General features: G+C 38.8%; 1 protein-coding gene across 4 annotated transcripts in view; it reads left to right on the top strand.

Moving 5' to 3' along the window:
* The window catches only part of raf1a (Raf-1 proto-oncogene, serine/threonine kinase a), a 48,085-nt gene extending 36,734 nt beyond the window's left edge, over positions 1-11,351 (top strand). For all 4 annotated transcript variants that reach the window (XM_059541167.1, XM_059541164.1, XM_059541165.1 and 1 more), the window contains 6 exons: positions 3,238-3,414; positions 3,524-3,570; positions 4,823-4,941; positions 5,044-5,175; positions 7,096-7,230; positions 10,784-11,351. In XM_059541167.1, the coding sequence (XP_059397150.1) occupies positions 3,238-3,414; positions 3,524-3,570; positions 4,823-4,941; positions 5,044-5,175; positions 7,096-7,230; positions 10,784-10,924 (751 nt within the window). In that variant the 3' untranslated portion in view covers positions 10,925-11,351. The remainder of the gene's footprint in view (positions 1-3,237; positions 3,415-3,523; positions 3,571-4,822; positions 4,942-5,043; positions 5,176-7,095; positions 7,231-10,783) is intronic.
* The last annotated feature ends 9,602 nt before the right edge of the window (positions 11,352-20,953 follow it).

Below are 20,953 nucleotides of genomic sequence, written 5' to 3'. Positions count from 1 at the left end.
TTTCTGCATTGAGGATATTCTGTAGTCTCAGACCTTCGTTTGGGTAAATCTTTACTGGATTGTCTGTACTCAATCCTTATCCATCTTCAAGAATCAGCTTAAAACACATCTCTTCCAAATTTATTTGACCCTCTAACTTTAACACTCACTATTCTTAAAAAAAAGAATAATATTAAGTTTTCTAATCTTTTGTATTGTATCGGTTTTCTTTTATTATACAATTAACAAAGGCAAAAAAAGACCTCTAATAGCTTGCTCTATTCTTTATCTATTCTATCTGTTTTCTTTTTTCTTTATTATTTAAAAGCCTTTTTTACGTGTAAGCTAACTGAGACTTGTTATAGCACTTGTATATCATTGCTCTTTTGTTGTTTTTTTATTGCTTCCATTGTCCTCATACGCTGTTTGTGATGGATTGAGAGGATAGAGCTGACATTTTGAGTCACCGACTTTGCAAAAACCCTACAAAAACACGTCCTAAGAGTCCAAAAGCATTCACTGCGCAATGAAGCCTGTTACAATTAATAAATACAGTTAGAATGTCCTTATAGTTTAAGCCATGAAAAAAAAATGTTTTACGTTTTTATATTCATTGAACATTAAGCAATTCTTGAGTATCAGCACATGTGCGCGAGCACAAATGTGCTATTAATTTTGTAGCTACAACAGTGCATAGTAAGGGGCCGTTCACATATCGCGTCTTTTGCTAGCTCAAGCTTGTTATTCCCAATGTAGGCGCGCGGTATGCGCACTCTTAATGGAAGCGACGGTGCAACGCGCTCGTTTTTTCCAGGCGCGTCCGCAACGCATCGAGTTAAAAACATCTAAACTTTTTAGAATGCCGCAAGCGCACCGCAGGTCATGTGACAAGAACCAACCAATCAGCTTCATCCTTTCCCGTAACAACGTTGAAAGCTCAGCCAAGATGAAGGAATTTTGAAATAAATTTAGTAGCAGAGCTACTGCAAGCGGTTTTTAGTGCTGCAAATTCATTTATCCTTTGCTGAAATTTCCGCGTCTTCATGGAGAGAGCAGGTCATGGTTGCTTAGCAACAGCAGACGCCTTAGGAGCGCAACTGCCCGAGCGTTTTGGAAAGAAGGAGAAAGCGACGCGTTTTCCACGCGTTTTTAGGTGCGACATGTGAACGGCCCTTAATACTGTGTTTTGTTCCTTGAATTCATCAGATTTACAACGATTTAAGTGAGCCAGTGATTCAACAGTCCATTCAAATGGACTCTCTTGTTTCCTTTCTAATAGAATCAGCCATTTTGAACGAAAAGTTTGATTTGAACGATTCAATAAATACTTAAACCATGGTTTTGCTGTCACCTACTGGCGGTTTTATTGTCATCATTATTTATCCATGACAGGCCTAAACCAGACAAGGTTGCCAGCACTAGCCTACTACCAGCACACACACAAAAAAAACACATTTAGCTAAATATTTACCAAAATTCATCAATTTGAGGCCACAGAAGGAAAAAAGGTTATAAATAACAGTTCATTTAATGAGGCAATTTTTTTGGGGCAATTTTTTGAGGCAATAAAACCTTTTTAAAAATTATGATTTTGTAATTTGTAATCATTATGTGAAATTAGCTACAGGACCAACCACCCGCCCCCCGAAAAAGATACTGAGTTGAGGAAAGTGAGTTGTTCGCTGCGTGAGGTGAGTGTGTATACTGATGCACCGCCGGACTATCAGTGGTAAACTCAGTGGATACAGGCAATTGTATGGTGAATTCCAGCGACAAGTCGGTAACCTTTTTAAAATTTGAGGACCGTTTATTTTGCGTATCCTGTGCGCTTTTGTCATTGGTGGAGCAGTCGGTCAATCCCACCCTTCCAGTAAATACGACTTGTGATTGGACTGTACGTCAGCAGACAGCAAAGCATTGGCCAAGAGCAGAAGGCCCTCGCTCCAGGCTTTTTTTTTTTTAGTTGCGAGGTTGCGAAGCTTCATTTTCGCTCAGTCTGAGTTTCAGAGTTTCAGAGCAGAGCTGCGTGACAATGCTTCCACAAATCACGTGAGTTGCAAGCTCGCAACTGTGTGGGTGTATCGCCGCAAAGTGGGTGTTGTAAACTCAGCTCTGAAAAAATTGTCTGCAAATGTAATGTAATGTATTAAGTTTCGCACTTTCGAACCTCAGTTTTCAGAGTTTTTAAAACTTTTTTTCACCTATTCGCACACCAGTTTTCAGATCACTATTTACAAGGTTTCAAATCTTGAAAACAAACTAATACACTGGGAGAACAGTGACAAATTCGAAACTCTGAAAAAACACCATTAAAAAGAGTGTTGCACTTCTGAAGAAGGAAAACTCAAAAACAAAATTATGTTTGAAGAGATTGAATTTTTTTACCACTTTGCAAGCCTGCAAAGCTCTGTTTTCAAAGTTTCAAAACCTTTTTTCACACATTCGCACACCAGTTTTCAGATCACCATTTACAAGGTTTCAAACCTGGAAAACAATCTAATACAGTGGGAGAACACTGACAAATTTGAAACTCTGAAAAATTCTTTGCGCAACATCGTAAAAAAAATGTTGCCGTTCTGAAGAAGGAAGTCTCAAAAACTAAAATGTTTGCAGAGATATTTTTATTTTTTTTTCATTTTGCAAGCTTGCAAATCTTATTTTTCGATCTTGCAAAACTTTTTTTGTAAGATTTTGAGTTTTCAAACACAGTTTCAACCTTTCAGACCTTTATTTTCAGTTTTGAATCATGGCAGGATTTAAATCCCATACTAATGCTCCAATGCAAAGTAAACCACAATTATAATAACACATAATTCACATAATTCATATTATATAAATAATACTGCACACCTGCTCATCTGTGAATATTAAATATTTTAACTATAGTGTTTTTCTTAAATTTTCCTTGACTGCAGCCGTCAAATGTAACACATCGGTGAGGCAAAGCTGATGGCTATTTGCGAAATTGTGCTTTGATGCTCTTGTTTGGTAACTTGTGGTTAAAGCACCACTCAGCAGTCAAAAGCTGCAAATGCACGTGGCGGCGGCGGCACTTGTGGCGGTAGAACCATCATTATGGTTGGCCACCTACTGTATGCCTAAACGAACCGAACTAAGGGAGGGAAAAAAACATTGGCTCCAAACGAGCCCAAAAAATATTTAGGTCAAATCGACAACCCCTATTGCACTGCATAAGTGGTACGTTTGCATTCGATGCATCTGAAGTTTTGTGTTCTGTTGTCTTTTTGCTGCCAACAGGAAAACCAGACATGTCAACATCCTGTTGTTCATGGGCTACATGACAAAAGACAATCTTGCAATTGTAACGCAGTGGTGTGAAGGCAGCAGTCTCTACAAACACCTCCATGTGCAAGAGACCAACTTCCAGATGTTTCAGCTGATAGATATTGCCAGACAGACCGCTCAGGGCATGGAGTGAGTTTCACATCCTGAGACTGATGGATGTGTCTTCAATCAGAGTTTACAATTTCATTGTTTATGTCTCAACAATCATTTATCATGTTTAGTTTTTTTTTCCTCACAGCTATCTACATGCAAAAAACATCATCCACCGTGACATGAAATCAAACAGTATCCTTTTATGATACATGAAAGTAGTTTAATTCTGTTCTTTTGCGGTTTAAAGGCAGATGGGATAGGTTTAGGTGTCAGCTGTTTAGCTACAGTTAGCATTCAGCCACTCATAGAGCATCTGATGCATATTACACACGTCGAAGGTGCAGAGTGTAGCACTGGCAAAAAAAATTGAAAAAAGGTGATTAACAGAATTTTGTTTGAGCATTTCTTCCCCTGTATTAGGGCCATAAACACTTAGTAGTCCAGGAAACACTTTTTTTTTTTTTTTTTACACATCTAATAAATTTGTTAATTGCTGTTTTATTCTGCATTCTACAAAGACTGGTCAGAAATCATTAGATTAATCATGATTGTTAATATTGTTGTTGTTGTTATTATTTATTATTATTATTAGTGTAGTAGCAGTACTTATTTTGGTCCTTTTTGGGCTATTCCAGTGAAGATCAATCTTAATGCATAATGTTGTTCTAGAGAGTTATGTGCAACAGTTTAAGAAGGGCCCTTATTTCATCCCAAATAGCAGGTCTCCTTTGGACAAAGCAAGGCTCACGTATAACAAAGAGTCACTTTTGGATGAACATTACTAACCTCCACAAAGCCCTTTATACATATCAAATTATTCTTATGGTGTATAGGGAGAAAAGATCAACTTAGTACACAGTAAATCTAACAGCCATTTATTAATAGGGTAACCAGTGTTACAACCATGTACAGTATTTCATTTTTTTAATTTAGGAAATAACATCCTGTTATTGTTATATCATGTTTAATATTTCTTTCATCCAATATAAATGAGTCTTAAATGAGCTGCTTTTGGATAGAAGGAGCAACCTTAATGCAGGCTACCTAAACCTTAATGCAGGCTGCCTTTTTGTGGGGGAGTCGTGGCCTAATGGTTAGAGAGTCGGACTCCCAATCAAAAGGTTGTGAGTTTGAGTCCCGGGCCGGCAGGAATTGTGGGTGGGGGGAGTGCATGTACAGTTCTCTCTCCACCTTCAATACCATGACTCAGGTGCCCTTGAGCAAGGCATCGAACCCCCAACTGCTCCCCGGGCGCCGCAGCATAAATGGCTGCCCACTGCTCCGGGTGTGTGTTCACAGTGTGTGTGTGTTCACTGCTCTGTGTGTGTGTGTGCACTTCGGATGGGTTAAATGCAGAGCACAAATTCTGAGTATGGGTCACCATACTTGGCTGAATGTCACGTCACTTTAAAGCTGCTGGACTTTGACTTTAACTCAAGAACAGACATCTTCTTACATGAAGGCCTGACAGTGAAGATCGGAGATTTTGGGCTGGCCACAGTGAAGGCCAGGTGGAGTGGTTCTCAACAGGTGGAACAAACATCAGGATCTATTTTATGGATGGTCAGTGCATTGTTCAGCATCTCAGATTCTACCTGATTCGATCCACTCTGAACATGTAGCGGACATTGAGCTTTACCCAAAATTATGCTCTTCCCCCCTCAGGCACCTGAGGTGATCCGAATGCAGGACTGCAACCCATACAGCTTCCAATCTGATGTGTATTCTTTTGGCATTGTGCTGTTTGAATTAATGACCGGGGAGCTGCCCTACTCACAGATAGCAAACCGAGATCAGGTAACACACACGAACCCTGAAGTGCTGCAAAACAGGCACATACCCAAGCTATTAATGTTATATTAGGGTTTTAATAGCTAACTTGAAATATAAAAAAAAATTCTGCAGTTGTAGAGGGCAGCAATTGCGAATTGTTCACAAGCCTCTCTGTAAGCAAGAGGCTAATCTGAGGCTAATGGTTTATCCAGCATGACTCTGCATACATTTGTGGACCTGCATTCAGTGTCTCTCCCAGTCTGACCCCAGGCATGTAAATCTAGACATGTAATCTAATCAGGGCCCCAGAGACTCCAGTCCACATTTTGTCCTCACTCCCTAACCCCTGCCCTGTGTGTGTGTGTGTGTGTGTGTGTGTGTGAGAGTGAGTCACTGTGTGAGTGAGTGTGTGAGTGAGTGAGTCACTCTGCGTGAGTGAGTTACAGTGTGTGTGTGTGAGAGAGAGAGAGAGTTAGTTTGTGTGTGAATGAGTGTCAGTGTGAGTGTGTTTGAGAGTGAGGGAGTGAGTCACAGTGTGTGAGTGAGTGAGTCACTGTGCGTGAGTGAGTTGCAGTGTGTGTGTGTGTGTGTGTGTGTGTGTGAGAGAGAATGTGTGAGTGAGTCAATGTAAGTGTGTGTCAGTGTGAGTGTGTTTGAGAGTGAGGGAGTGAGTCACAGTGTGTGAGTGAGTGAGTCACTGTGCGTGAGTGAGTTACAGTGTGTGTGTGTGTGTGTGTGTGTGTGTGTGTGAGAGAGAGAGTGTGAGAGAGTGTGTGAGTTAGATTGTGTGTGAATGAGTGTCAGTGTGAGTGTGTTTGAGAGTGAGGGAGTGAGTCAATGTAAGTGTGTGTCAGTGTGAGTGTGTTTGAGTGAGGGAGTGAGTCACAGTGTGTGAGTGAGTTAGTTTGTGTGTGAATGAGTGTCAGTGTGAGTGTGTTTGAGAGTGAGGGAGTGAGTCACAGTGTGTGTGTGAGAGTGCGTGAGTGAATGAGTGTGTGTGTGTGTGTGTGTGCCAGTGTGATTGTGTTTGAGAGTAATGGAGTGAGTCACAGTGTGTGTGTGAGAGTGCGTGAGTGAATGTGTGTGTGTGTGTGTGTGTGTGTGTGTGTGTGAGTGAGTGCCAGTGTGATTGTGTTTGAGAGTAATGGAGTGAGTCACAGTGTGTGTGTGAGAGTGCGTGAGTGAATGAGTGTGTGTGTGTGTGTGTGTGTGTGTGTGAGTGAGTGCCAGTGTGATTGTGTTTGAGAGTAATGGAGTGAGTCACAGTGTGTGTGTGAGAGTGCGTGAGTGAATGAGTGTGTGTGTGTGTGTGTGTGTGTGTGAGTGAGTGCCAGTGTGATTGTGTTTGAGAGTAATGGAGTGAGTCACAGTGTGTGTGTGTGTTTAAGAGTGAATAAGACTGTGAGTGAGTCTGTGTGAGTGTGTGTGAGAGTGAGTGAGTCACTTTGCGTGGGTGAGTTACAGTGTGTGTGTGTGTGTGAGTCATTTTCTGTGTATGTGTGAGAGAGAGAGTGCGTGAGTGAGTCACAGTGTGTGTGTGAGAGAGAGAGAGAGTGTGTGTGTGTGTGTGGCTCTGATCATTCTGCATCATTTCGGGTGAATCTCAGAAAAATAAATGTCCAGCTTCTGGAAAAATAATCTTAATGGTTCTTAAAATAGAATTGACATCATGCTAAATCTAATCTTCAAGATTTTCTTAATATTATTTTGTTTGATTTTTAATGAAAATGTTACCTGGATGTGTTTTTGATCGTTTTGTGAGATTAATCCGTTTTATGTTAGGATTGTGAGAAAGTTTAGTCTATTGAAAACAGATATTATTTAAATAAGTCCCACAATAAAAGATTGTGATGTTGTGTTTTTAGTACTAAATATTTGAATGCATATATATTTACAGTGGTTCCCTGTGCTTTCTTAAAGCTTCGTATTAACTGTTTTCTTCAGATCATCTACATGGTTGGTCGAGGATATCTCTCTCCAGACCTCAGTAAGCTCTATAAGAGTTGTCCTAAAGCCATGAAGAGACTGGTGGCTGACTGTATTAAGAAGTCCAAGGACGAGAGGCCCCTTTTCCCCCAGGTGTGTTTGCTTTCCTTTAACAGATTATCTAACTAAACATACACGATGCAAAATAGACAACAAAGTCCAAGATTGTTTTTTTAATTGAAATGGCATTTACTGCACTAGATTAAATGAGGTAGCACAAATTGTCAGAACACCAGCGCAGTGAGACAAAACCAATAAAACTCATTAAAACGAGGCATTTGTTATTATCCAGTGGGGACATAATTACTGATTATAATCACGGCTCAGTTCAGTTTAAATAGCATCTGTGCAATAGGGTTGTGACGGTGAGAACATTTTTCCACCGGTTAATCGGTATAAACCCCGGTAATAACAATATTACTGTGGTGTGGCCGAATGAATCTTCGTTTGAGTTTTCAAGCACCGTGCACATTTTAGTTCCACTTTTAGCAGCAATTTGACCACAGCTGCTTTAATAAATTTCAAGCAGCAACAAAATACAACGTAGAACATAGAATTTTTATTAACAAAACGAATTAAAATACATCATGCTTTATGCCTAATATAAAAGAACAATTAACTTACACAAAGATTAAATAGGTACAGGTACAAAACTAAAAATCAATAAAGAATGAACAAATAATTATGAATGTAGAACGTTTATTTTCAAAACTAATAAGAATGTTTGGAGGCACGGTGATATAAACAACATGTAAAATAAAAAGAGGAAAAAAAAAAGTTTAAATAAAAATAAAAAAAATCTGCAGTAACTGTGTAACCAAATAAATGAGAAACAAATGTTTAAAAAACTACCAAAATCAATAAAGGAAACAGGCTTTTCAAAATCCAAATTATTTTTCAAACCGTAATGAGGCAGAACAAGAAAGGCTATTAATAATCTTTCAAAGGCTTCAATAAAGAGTGTCACAAAGTGCTTATGCTTATCCCGTGAGCAGAATGATGTGCTTGAAGTTCTTCAATAACTGTCTGGTTTGGTTCAGCTACAAAATCAAACATTAGAAGAATACAGAGAATGGTCTGGACTGCTGAAAGGATTATTGGTGCTCCCCTGCCCACCCTTCAAGAACACGTATATCCGTATAGTGAGGAACAGGGCTCGGAAAATCACTCTGGATCCCTCACATCCAAGTTACCCCCTTTTTGAACTTTTGCCATCTGGCCGACACTTCAAAGCAGCAAATACCAGGACAGTCAGACACTAGAACAGTTTCTTCCCCCAAGCAATTTACCTCATGAACAGTTAAATGTTCCCCACTTATGCAATAAAAATGTGCAATATCCTTATTTATTTATTACCACCTCCATCCTAGTACATCCCAGCATCTCACTCTATTCTATTCCATTATCATCTATAGCACAACTGTTCATACAATTTCTTTATTTTGCAATTTACAATTTCGATTCCAGAAAAGTTGGGACACTGTACAAACTGAATAAAAACAGAATGCAATGATGTGGAAGTTTCAAATTTCAATATTTTTTTTCAGAATATCACATAGATGACATATCAAATGTTTAAACTGAGAAAATAAAAAGTAAGTTGTAAGTAACTTATAAGAAAAATAAGTTGACTTTAAATTCCATGTCATCAACACATCTCAAAAAAGTTGGGACAAGGCCATATTTACTACTGTGTGGCAACCCCTCTTCTTTTTATAACAGTCTGCAAACGTCTGGAGACAAGTTGCTCAAGTTTAGGAATATGAATGTTGTCCCATTCTTGTGTAATACAGGCTTCTAGTTGCTCAACTGTCTTAGGTCTTCTTTGTTGCATCTTCCTATTTATGATGCCATCAGAGATGCAGGCTTCTGAACTGAGCGCTGATAACAACTTGGGTTGTCCTTGTCCTCTTTAGTGCATATGACATGGCGTACCAGTTTTCAAAAAAAAAACTTCTAATTTTGATTCGTCCGACCACAGAACAGTTTTCCACTTTGCCACAATCCATTTTAAATGAGCCTTGGCCCAGAGAAAACGCCTGCGCTTCTGAATCATGTTTAGATATGGCTTCTTTTTTGACCTAGAGTTTTAGCCGGCAACTGTGAATGGCACGGTGGATTGTGTTCACCGACAATGTTTTCTGAAAGTGTTCCTGAGCACATGTTGTGATTTCCATTTCGGTAGCATTCCTGTATGTGATGCAGTGCCGACTAAGGGCCCGAAGATCACGGGCATCCAGTATGGTTTTCCGGCCTTGACCCTTATGCACAGAGATTGTTCCAGATTCTCTGAATCTTTGGAATATTATAATGCACTGTAAATGATGATAACTTCAAACTCTTTGCAATTTTTCTCTGATAAACTCCTTTCTGATATTGCTCCACTATTTTTTGCTGCAGCATTGGGGGAATTGGTGATCCTCTGCCTAACTTGACTTCTGAGAGACACTGCCACTCTGAGAGGCTCTTTTTATACTCAAATCATGTTGCCAATTGACCTAATAAGTTGCAAATTGGTCCTCCAGCTGTTCCTTATATGTACATTTAACTTTTCCAGCCTCTTATTGCTACCTGTCCCAACTTTTTTGGAATGTGTAGCTCTCATGAAATCCAAAATGAGCCAATATTTGGCATGACATTTCAAAATGTCTCTCTTTCAACCTTTGATATGTTATCTATATTCTATTGTGAATAAAATATAAGTTTTTTGTAAGAGATTTGTAAGTTATTCCATTCCTTTTTTACTCACAATTTGTAGTGTCCCAACTTTTTTGGAATCGGGTATGTATTTGGCAATATTTGTCTATTTATATTTTCTTTTCTTTTTTGTCTTGTTTTCTCTCTTAATAAATTAATAATTTGATTTAAAAGGGATGCTTTAATGTAAATTGATCAAAAGTGATGATAAAGATGTAAAATATTTCTTTTTCAGATAAGTACTGTTCTTCTGAACTTTCTATTCATCAAAGAAACCTGAAACAATCCTAGCTGTTTTCAACATAATAATAATAAAAATAACTGTTTTTTTTTTTGTTTTTTTTGTTTTTTTGAGCAGCAAATCAGAATATTAGAATTATTTCTGAAGTATCTGTGACTGGAGTAATAATGCTAAATATCAGCTTTGAAATCACAGGAATAAATTACATTTTAAAATATATTCAAATAGAAAGCAGTTATTTTAAATAGAAAAAGTATTTAACTGTAATTACAGTACTGATTTTGTTGTATTTTGGATCAAATAAATGAATTTTTATTCATTATAATAAAAAGAATTATGAGTGAATATATGAATGTAATTCAGAAAAATTCTCTCTACTATATATATTTATATATTTTTCTCACTAGTTTATGGACTCTGACTGGATTTTTTGCCATTAATATTTTCTAGTTGCTGTCTTTCCATCACGCTACTCAAAAGCTCCAAAACTCTATTTATCGTTTGAAATTTGAATGCAGTCTGTTTCACGTTGGGTGGTTCTTTACCGCCGTGCATTAAAATGGTTTATCACAGCGTAGTTGAATGATTGATTTTGTTTGGCAACAGAAACATTTTATTAAATGAACAGTTTTTTAAGAGGCATGGCAGATGCAGGTAATAATAACACAATGCTTTTCTCTCTCTGGGGATCTTTGTGATCTTTGACAGATTCTGTCCTCCATTGAGCTCCTGCAGCATTCGCTGCCCAAAATCAACCGCAGTGCTTCTGAACCTTCGTTGCACAGAGCATCACAGACTGAAGACATCAACTCCTTCACACTCACCTCCATGAAGCTGCCCGTCTTCTAGAAGCCAAATACTATTGCCTTGTGCTGCTACAGTGTCATTTAAAGAATTTGTGACTGATAAACCGAATGACTGAAATTGTGCAAGAGTTGATGTTGATCTCAGAAATGAAGGCTGTTTCCTGTGTTTGCAGGCCAGTGACAGATGCACTTTGATTATAAGAAGATTATGAAAGAGTAAAGGATCCCACAGTTGTATGTGTCTGAAAAGATGTTGCCCTCAATGATGTTTGAATATTATATAGACAAAATTAGCTTCAAGATTTAGTCAGTATTGAGTTGTCATTGAATGTTGTTCATTAGTAAGATGCGACATAGTTTTACATAATTTGAGCTCTATTTTGTGATGTCAATTACTTTGAAGGTGTTATTGACTCTATATTGAATATATACTGTTAATCAATTATTTTAATAAAATTAATTTAAATACCCTTTCTATCATTGTGTCTTGTTTTGCTGTTAATTGTAAGACTGTTTTTTCTAGTGCTGCCTTAAAGAACCTCAACATAAAATACAGTGTCTTGCAAAAGTTTTTTTTACATTCTGTTGTTTTGCAGCCTTATTTGAACATGCTTTACATTTCTTAAACATCAAGCTACACTTCATACACCATAATGACACCGCAAAAAAAATGTATTCTCTTGTCTGATGGACCTCAATTCCAAGTGTCCATATACTGAGTGCCATTATACAAAATAATCACTGTTACTGTCCAGAATTACCTTGTTCAATGATAATTTGTGTACATTCAGAAAATATTCAAACATAAAGAATATTAAAACTACTGTATATGCTCAGCTATAAGTAACATTTAGTTGACAGTATGAGCAGAGCTGTGCATGCAGTGACTTAGGTATGTACAAGATGAATGTTACATTTGTCACAGTTCACATTAATGTTATGCAACTCAGCTTGGGCTGCTTTGGGCAAAGCTGAGGAGATTTCTATCCATCTAAACATGCAGCAAGTATTGCAGTCAGTCTTAAAAACATGTCCATATAACGTAATAAATGTGCAAAGTGGTGCAAATCTCTGGAACGTTTGCAGGTACAGATTTGTGTAACCTCAAATGTTAACTAATCAGCAACCATAAAAAGGACTTACCACAACTCTTTATGTTCAAATTTGGTATAATATGAATATTATTTGCTGAACAGACAAAATTGCTTGTGATCTTCCTCATTTATAAGCCACTCTAGATAAATGCAAATATAAATTAAAAGAGTGGCAGAGGGAGTTGAGAGTGATTGGCTTAACTGCAGCATGACCTTGTATACGTCAACAGAGAGAAGTGAGTCAGACTGCATAAAAAAGATATGACTTATGATTAAAGATTCTCAGAAAAATAAATGTAAAGAAGTGAAACTAAACTACTGCGGCAGCTTTTCTTTTTTACACATTGAAGCATGGACTCCACAAGACCTCTACAAGTGTACTGTTGCATCTGCCATCAAGATATGATCAGCAGGTTTTGCAAGTCCTGGAAACTGCGAGGTGGGGTCTCCATGGATCAGATTTGATGGTCCAGCACATCCCATAGATCAGTTGGATAATTTGGAAGCCAAAGCAACACGTTGAACTCTATCATGTTCCTTGAAACCATTTTTGCAGTGTGGCAGGGTGCATTATTCTGCTGAAATTATTCTGCTGAAAGGATTTAGACCGTATCATAGTACTAAGACTGCTCTCTTTAGAGTTACAAATGACCTGCTCTTATCATCTGATCATGGGTGTATCTCTCTATTAGTTTTATTGGATCTTAGTGCTGCGTTTGACACAATTGACCACAACATTCTTTTGCATAGACTTGAACACTTTGTTGGCATTAATGGAAGTGCATTAGCATGGTTCGAACTTGTATGACCGCCATCAGTTCGTAGCAGTGAAGGAAGATGTATCATATCGATCACAAGTGCAGTATGGAGTACCTCAAGGCTCAGTACTAGGGCCGCTACTCTTCACGCTTTATATGTTACCCTTGGGAGATATCATCAGGAAACATGGTGTTAGCTTTCACTGTTATGCTGATGATACTCAGCTCTATATTTCTTCACGGCCCGGTGAAACACACCAATTTGAAAAACGAATGAAATGCATAGTCGATATAAAAAACTGGATGACAAGTAATTTCTTACTGCTAAATTCTGAAAAAACTGAAGTGTTAATTATAGGACCTAAAAACTCTGCTTGTAATAACCTAGAACACTGTCTAAGACTTGATGGTTGCTCTGTCAATTCTTCATCATCAGTTAGGAACCTAGGTCTGCTATTTGATCGCAATCTTTCCTTAGAAAGCCACGTTTCTAGCATTTGTAAAACTGCATTTTTCCATCTCAAAAATATATCTAAATTACGGCCTATGCTTCTCAATGTCAAATGCAGAAATGTTAATCCATGCATTTATGACCTCAAGGTTAGATTATTGTAATGCTTTATTGGGTGGTTGTTCTGCACGCTTAGTAAACAAACTACAGCTAGTCCAAAATGCAGCAGCAAGAGTTCTTACTAGAACCAGGAAGTATGACCATATTAGCCCGGTCCTGTCAACACTGCACTGGCTCCCTATCAAACATCGTATAGATTTTAAAATATTGCTTATTACTTATAAAGCCCTGAATGGTTTAGCACCTCAGTATTTGAATGAGCTCCTTTTACATTATAATCCTCTACGTCCGCTACGTTCTAAAAACTCAGGCAATTTGATAATACCTAGAATATCAAAATCAACTGTGGGTGGCAGATCCTTTTCCTATTTGGCGCCTAAACTCAGGAATAACCTACCTAACATTGTTCGTGAGGCAGACACACTCTTGCAGTTTAAATCTAGATTAAAGACCCATCTCTTTAACCTGGCTTACGCATAACATACTAATATGCTTTTAATATCCAAATCCGTTAAAGGATTTTTAGGCTGCATTAATTAGGTAAACCGGAACCGGGAACACTTCCCATAACACCCTATGTACTTGCTACATCATTAGAAGAATGGCATCTACGCTAATATTAGTCGGTTTCTCTCTTATTCCGAGGTCACCGTAGCCACCAGATCCAGTCTCTATCCAGATCAGAGGGTCACTGCAGTCACCCAGATCCAGTACGTATCCAGACCAGATGGTGGATCAGCACCTAGAAAGGACCTTTTTTAGATGGAAAAATTCAGTTTTACAAATGCTTAAAATGTGGCTTTCTAAGGAAAGATTACTATCAAATAGCACACCTAGGTTCCTAACTGATGATGAATAATTGACAGAGCAGCCATCAAGTCTTAGACAGTGTTCTAGGTTATTACATGCAGAGTTTTTAGATCCTATAAATAACACCTGTTTTTTCAGAAATTAGCAGTAAGAAATTACTCGTCATCCAGTTTTTTATATCGATTATGCATTCCATTAGTTTTTCAAATTGGTGTGTTTCACTGCGCCACAAAGAAATATAGAGCTGAGTATCATCAGCATAACAGTGAAAGCTAACACCATAGTTCCTGATGATATCTCCCAAGGGTAACATGTAAAGCGTGAAGAGTAGCGGCCCTAGTACTGAGCCTTGAGGTACTCCATACTGCACTTGTGATTGATATGATACCTCTTCATTCACTGCTACAAATTGATGGCGGTCATATAAGTATGATTTAAACCATGCTAATGCACTTTCATTAATGCCAACAAAGTGTTCTAGTCTCTGCAAAAGAATGTTGTGGTCAATAGTGTCAAACGCAGCACTAAGATCCAATAACATTAATTTGGTCATTTGTAACTCTAAGGAGAGCAGTCTCAGTACTATGATATGGTCTAAATCCTGACTGGAAATCCTCACAGATACCATGTTTGTCTAAGAAGCAATATAATTGTGAGGATACTACCTTTTCTAGTATCTTGGACAGAAAAGGGAGATTCGAGATCGGTCTATAATTAACCTTCTTTGTGGTCAAGTTGTGTTTTTTTGATGAGAGGCTTAATAACAGCCAGTTTGAAGGTTTTGGGGACATATCCTAATGACAATGAGGAATTAATAATAGTCAGAAGAGTATCTATGACTTCTGGAAGCACCTCTTTTAGGAGCTTAGATAGAATAGGGTCTAACATGCTTTTTATTAGTTTAGATTATTTAACAAGTTTATACAATTCTTCCTCTCCTATAGTAGAGAATGAGTGGAACTGTTCCTCAGGGGGTCTATAGTGCACTGTCTGATGCGAAACTGTAGCTGACTGCTGAATGGTTACAATTTTATCTCTAATAGTATGGATTTTAGAAGTAAAGTAGTTCATAAAGTCATTACTGCTGTGATGTTGGGAAATGTCGACACTTGTTTGAGGCGCTATTTTTCGTTAATTTAGCCACTGTATTGAATAAATACCTGGGGTTATGTTTGTTTTCTTCTAAAAGAGAAGAAAAGTAATCGGACCTAGCAGTTTTTAATGCTTTTCTGTAGGATAGGTTACTTTCCCGGCAAGCAATATGAAATACCTCTAGTTTTGTTTTCCTCCAGCTGCGCTCCATTTTTCGGGCTGCTCTCTTTACGGTGCGAGTGTGCTCATTATACCATGGTGTCAAACTGTTTTCCTTAACCTTCCTTAAACGTAAAGGAGAAACTGTATTTAAAATGCTAGAAAAGAGAGAGTCCATAGTTTTTGTTACATCATCAAGTTGTTCTGAGGTTTTGGATATGCTAAGGAATTTGGATACATCAGGAAGATAACTTAAAAAGCAGTTTTTTGTGGTAGAAGTGATGGTTCTACCATATTTGTAACAAGAAGTAGAATTTACAATTTTGGCTATATGAAGTTTGCACAAAACTAAAAAATAATCTGAGATATCATCACTTGGCTGCATAATTTCAACACCAACAACATCAATTCCATGTGCCAGTATTAAATCTAGAGTATGATTTCAACAGTGCTACTCACTGAGATGTGTTGTCTAACCCCAATAGAGTTCAGAATGTCTATAAATGCTGATCCCAATGCATCTTTTTCATTATCAACATGGATATTAAAATCACCAACTATTAAAACTTTATCTGCAGCCAGAACTAACTCGGATGTAAAATCACCAAACTCTTTAATAACGTCTGTATGGTGCCCTGGTGGCCTGTATACAGTAGCCAGTACAAACATCATAGGGGATTTATCATTAACATTTGTTTGTCTGGATAATGTTATATTACCATTACTTCAAACGAGTTATACTTGAAGCCTGCCCTCTGAGAAATCCTAAAAACATTGTTATAAATTGAAGCAACACCTCCCCAAATAATGTAATCATCAGGTTTTAGCCAGGTTTCTGTCAAACAGAGCACATCTAGATTATGATCAGTGATCATATTATTTACAAAAAGTGTTTTCGTAGAAAGGGATCTGATATTCAATAAGCCAAGCTTTATCATTTGTTTATCCATATTGCCTCTGTTTTTTATTTGTTGAACCTCAATTAAATTATTACTCTTTAATTGGTTTGGACGTTTTCGCATTTTCTAGTTCGGGGAACAGACACAGTCTCTATAGTGTGATATCTAGGTGAAAGAGTCTCTATGTGCTGAGAATTAACTGACCTCTGTGACGGGAGGCAGCTAGCAGACGGTCGGTTTAGCCAGTCTGTCTGCTTCCTGACCTGGGCCCCAGTTAGTCAAGTATAAACTCTAAGACTGTGTGCCATATTTCTAGAGAGAAGAGTGGCACCACCCCAGGAGGGATGAAGACCATCTCTTTTCAACAGGTCAGGTCTGCCCCAAAGCTTGTCCAATTGTCTATGAATGCTATGTTATTCTGCGGGCACCACTTAGACATCCAGCCATTGAGTGATGACAATCTGCTATGCATCTCGTCACCGCGGTAAGCAGGGAGGGGACCAGGGCATATTACAGTGTCTGACATCGTGCTTGCAAGTTCACACACCTCTTTAATGTTATTTTTAGTGATCTCCAACTGGCGAAGTCGAACATCATTTGCGCCGGCATGAATAACAATCTTACTGTATTTACATTTAGCATTAGCCAGCACTTTTAAATTTGCCAAGATGTCAGGCGCTCTGCTCCCGGTAAACATTTGACTATGGTGGCTGGTGTCTCTATATTCACGTTCCATACAATTCATCAGGCTTCTCAGTGGGTGCATCACTGAGTGGGGAGAACCTGTTTTAAGTTTTGATCGGAACAGAAGAGCGGTGTTTTGACCCATATATATATATATATATATATATATATATATATATATATATATTTTTTTTTTTTTTTTTTTTTTTATATGAATATCTGAATATACAAAACATCAAAATAAAGAACAGGATATCTGCTTGTAGAAAAGACATTTTATTCTAGATTCATGTATTCTTGTTTATAAACACTCGAATGTGACTAAGTTTCACAAATGAAAAGAAAGAAAGAAAGAAATAACATTTTGAACTAAAATCTGAAAAAAGACTATGAATTGGATTCAGAATAATCAAAATGATTGATCACACCCCAAGGCTCTTCATAGGTCGACTATTTATTCAATAATGTTACACAGTTTTAATGCTGTTTTATGTCTGATGATCATGATTAGTCCCTGTCCTTTGACTGCCGGGTGAAGTCTTCTGCGGAGCTCGCCACAGTGCAGTCTTGCACATTGAGCACAAAGATGAGGGAACCCTTCTGAAAGCTAAAATGACAAATGGGACACCCTATGGTCTGGTAGACTTAGAGGACATACTGTACCCATGCGGCGGCTGTTGGAAGTCCACAAGACCGTAAGTGCACATGAAGTGTGCTATTTGGGACAGGGCCTAAGATACCAGGTGTGTCTCCATCAGCTCCCGAACTCTTGAATCAGTATATTGTGTACAAATTCGGTCACTGGTAAGTACCCTGGCTCATTGCACATTGGGACAGTGATTACTCAATTTCCGGTGACATGACTAAGTTACGTACAATATCAACAGAAAACATTGTAGATCATCATTGCTGGAATTAATAAACAACAGGCAGGACCAATCTCTTTTTGATATTATTCAAAAAAAATAAATAAATAAATAAACACATCCTTCCGTTACATGTTCTTACAACATTCCAGCCAAGTATAAATAATAAATGTTGACTAGATGTGCTCATTACCTATAGCAATGTGTTTTTATATTAAAACATACTAATAAAACGGTCTGCCTTTTCAACTCTTCTATTGCTTGTCATTATATTTATCGTGTTGGCTCAGGTGGTTTATGTTTTGCAATCCAGAAATGTGATGTAATTTCCGGTAAGGGGGCATAGCTAAAGCCACTAGAATGCAAGCCTGCAACTTTTAGCCAAAAAAGCATATCGTCTAATGCTAACGCAGTACGTGGGAAAGGAGACAAGTGGCCGTATTTATTTTTGATTGGATGTCAATGGAGGAGATGCTTCAATATGTAGAATAAACAGCTTTTTAGAGGAAACAGCTTATAATTTAATTAATTGACAGCCTATCTGCTAATCTTCAACATGTTTTACACTAAGCAATACTTCTGAATTTAACTATTTTTAGAGTTTACACCGAAAAGTGCCATTTTATAAGAGAAGTCACTGACTTTTTGCGACAGGGGGGATTCAGCTTACGGCAGTTCTCATTCATTCCTATGGAATCTACATATGATCCCATCCAGACGTCGTCTCTTTCAGGGAAGACCTTGCATTTTCCAACATGACAGTGCCAGACCACACACTGCATCAATTACAACATCATGGCTGTGTAGAAGAAGGAACCGGGTACTGAAATGGCCAGCCTGCCATCCAGAACTTTCACCCATAGTAAACATTTGGTGCATTATAAAGAGAAAGATGCGACAAAGAAGACCTAAGACAGTTGAGCAACTTGTCTGCTCAGTCCAGAGACGTTTGCAGACTGTTATGAAAAGAAGAGTGGATGCCACACAGTGGTAAACATGGCCTTGTCCCAACTTTTTTGAGATGTGTTTATGCCATGAAATTTAAAATCAACTTATTTTTCCCTTAAAATTATACATTTTCTCAGTTTAAACATTTGATATTGACCCCAAACTTGTAAAAGCACTAATGCAGCACCTTTGCCACGGTAGATGCTCCCTGTTTCTTGAGTTTACACTCACATATAATCAGATATAAACAGCAATCAGATAAAATCAGCAAATAGTACGCATATTTGGTGTGCTGTCTAAATAGTGGGTTCTGAGCTCAGAATTTAGCCCAAACCCAGTGACCTCCCACATATCCCCAAGCTGAGATAAGAATACTTAGAAGTGAGGAGTAGGGACAGAGGTAAGTTGGCTGTTTTTAGAATTAGTTAATTATCTGAACGTGCTCCTCCTGAACTTAGTTGATAAAAAAATTATTTGTCATAACAAGAACATTCTCCATTCCATTCTGCCATGGTTCAGTCTAATGAAAACGTCTCAGTTTACGAATGTAACCATGGTTACCTGAGTAGGGAACGAGACACAACTTGTTGGCCAGCGACAGCCTCTGACGTCACTACCGGCACAACTATAAACAAGGACCGGGAGAACACGTCATTCACTTCTTAGTCTGAAGCTTGCTAGAGGATGCAGTGTCTCGTTCCCTACTCAGGGAACCATGGTTACATTCGTAACCTGAGACGTTCCCTTTCAGGGGAACTTCGAACTGCGCCTTTTAGGGGTCGCTATGGGGAACAGTATACCCATGCCGCCATGCTGAGGGGAGTGCAGGCCAGAATCATGGCGAGCACTAAGTACCAACTCTACCATTTCCATGGGAGTTGCCCCTGGGATGTTTAGACGGCTGTCTGTGACAGTACCTCTTACGGCCAAAGGCCTAAGCTACATACCCAACTTACCTGCAGGGCCTCGGCCCAGGGTATAGCTGAAGGCTTGGAATCAGGAAAGATTCCTTTTAAAGGGATACGGCTAAGAACCTAGCATTTTATACCAAGTCTTGCCTGTCACATAGGGGCTACCGCTAGCTTTCGCATAAGCTTGCTGAAAGAGCTGTCTCAAAAGTTCTCTAGTAGCAACACCCTGTTTAGATAGGTATCCAGGATACATGGGTGGAGTGGCGCCCAAGATGAATGGGGCTTTAACCGACTCAAGAAAGGGCATGAAGCAACCGTGCGAAGCCTCACCATATAGGATTTTAGAAAGAACGCAGAATACTAGCGTGCAAACTTAACACAGTGTGGATATCAGAAAGTGTGCAAAGACTTCACGTGCACTTACCATAGCATGGATTTTCAAATCCTGTTCTAAGGAGGGGCTCTCGTGTACTCCGATAGAGCAGCTCATAGATGGAATAGTGTATCTCAAAACAGTATGTTTGAGGGTCATCAACTCGATCTATGGAAACAATACTGGAGCGCTCTGGTGAAAAAACAGAGAATTCAGTCTCATATGAAAGGAGAACTCAGAGCTCAGAGTAGCACGCTCATAGGCGACCCTTCTTGGAAAAAGGGGAGCGCTGCTAAACTACCACGAGAATCACCAAAAGCCCCTCATGTTGAGGGAAGCGATGCTTGAAGTGTATAAACAAATACACACTGGCTGAATGATGCCCAAGGAACCAAGGTCTAATCATCTCATGAAAGAGAATGAAGTGGAGTGCGTAACCCTTACCGTACAGGATTTCAGAAAGTTTGCAGAGTCTTGTGTGCACACTGACCACCATGTGGTTTTGAGAAAGTACACAAAACTTAGCGTGTGTACTTAAAGGTTCCTAAGCATCGCAGAGGTGCTGAATCGCACGGGAGAGGCAAGCTCAAATTTTACAAACCTTGGACGAGGGGAGCATCACCTGAGGCAGCATATACAAGACTTCTGTAAATGCCACCTCCACTTCCCGGTAGATGCGACCGCACCACTAAGCGGCCAGGAGACCCCTCAGGGTGACCTGGCCGGACACCCATCAAATTCCCTGCAGTGCTGTGCCAGGCCTGATGATCAAGGAGGCTCCCACAGAAACCTGTGATCTCAGCCGCCTAATACCGGAACATGAAGCAGGATGGCTGGTGCTGGCAAGTGTTTAGTAAACACTGTAATTGATAGTAGACACGTAACCACCACAATTTAATACACATAA

This window comes from Carassius carassius, chromosome 46, assembly GCF_963082965.1.
Source record: "Carassius carassius chromosome 46, fCarCar2.1, whole genome shotgun sequence".
Classification (NCBI taxonomy): domain Eukaryota; kingdom Metazoa; phylum Chordata; class Actinopteri; order Cypriniformes; family Cyprinidae; genus Carassius; species Carassius carassius.
This window is presented reverse-complemented; position numbering and strand designations above follow the sequence as displayed.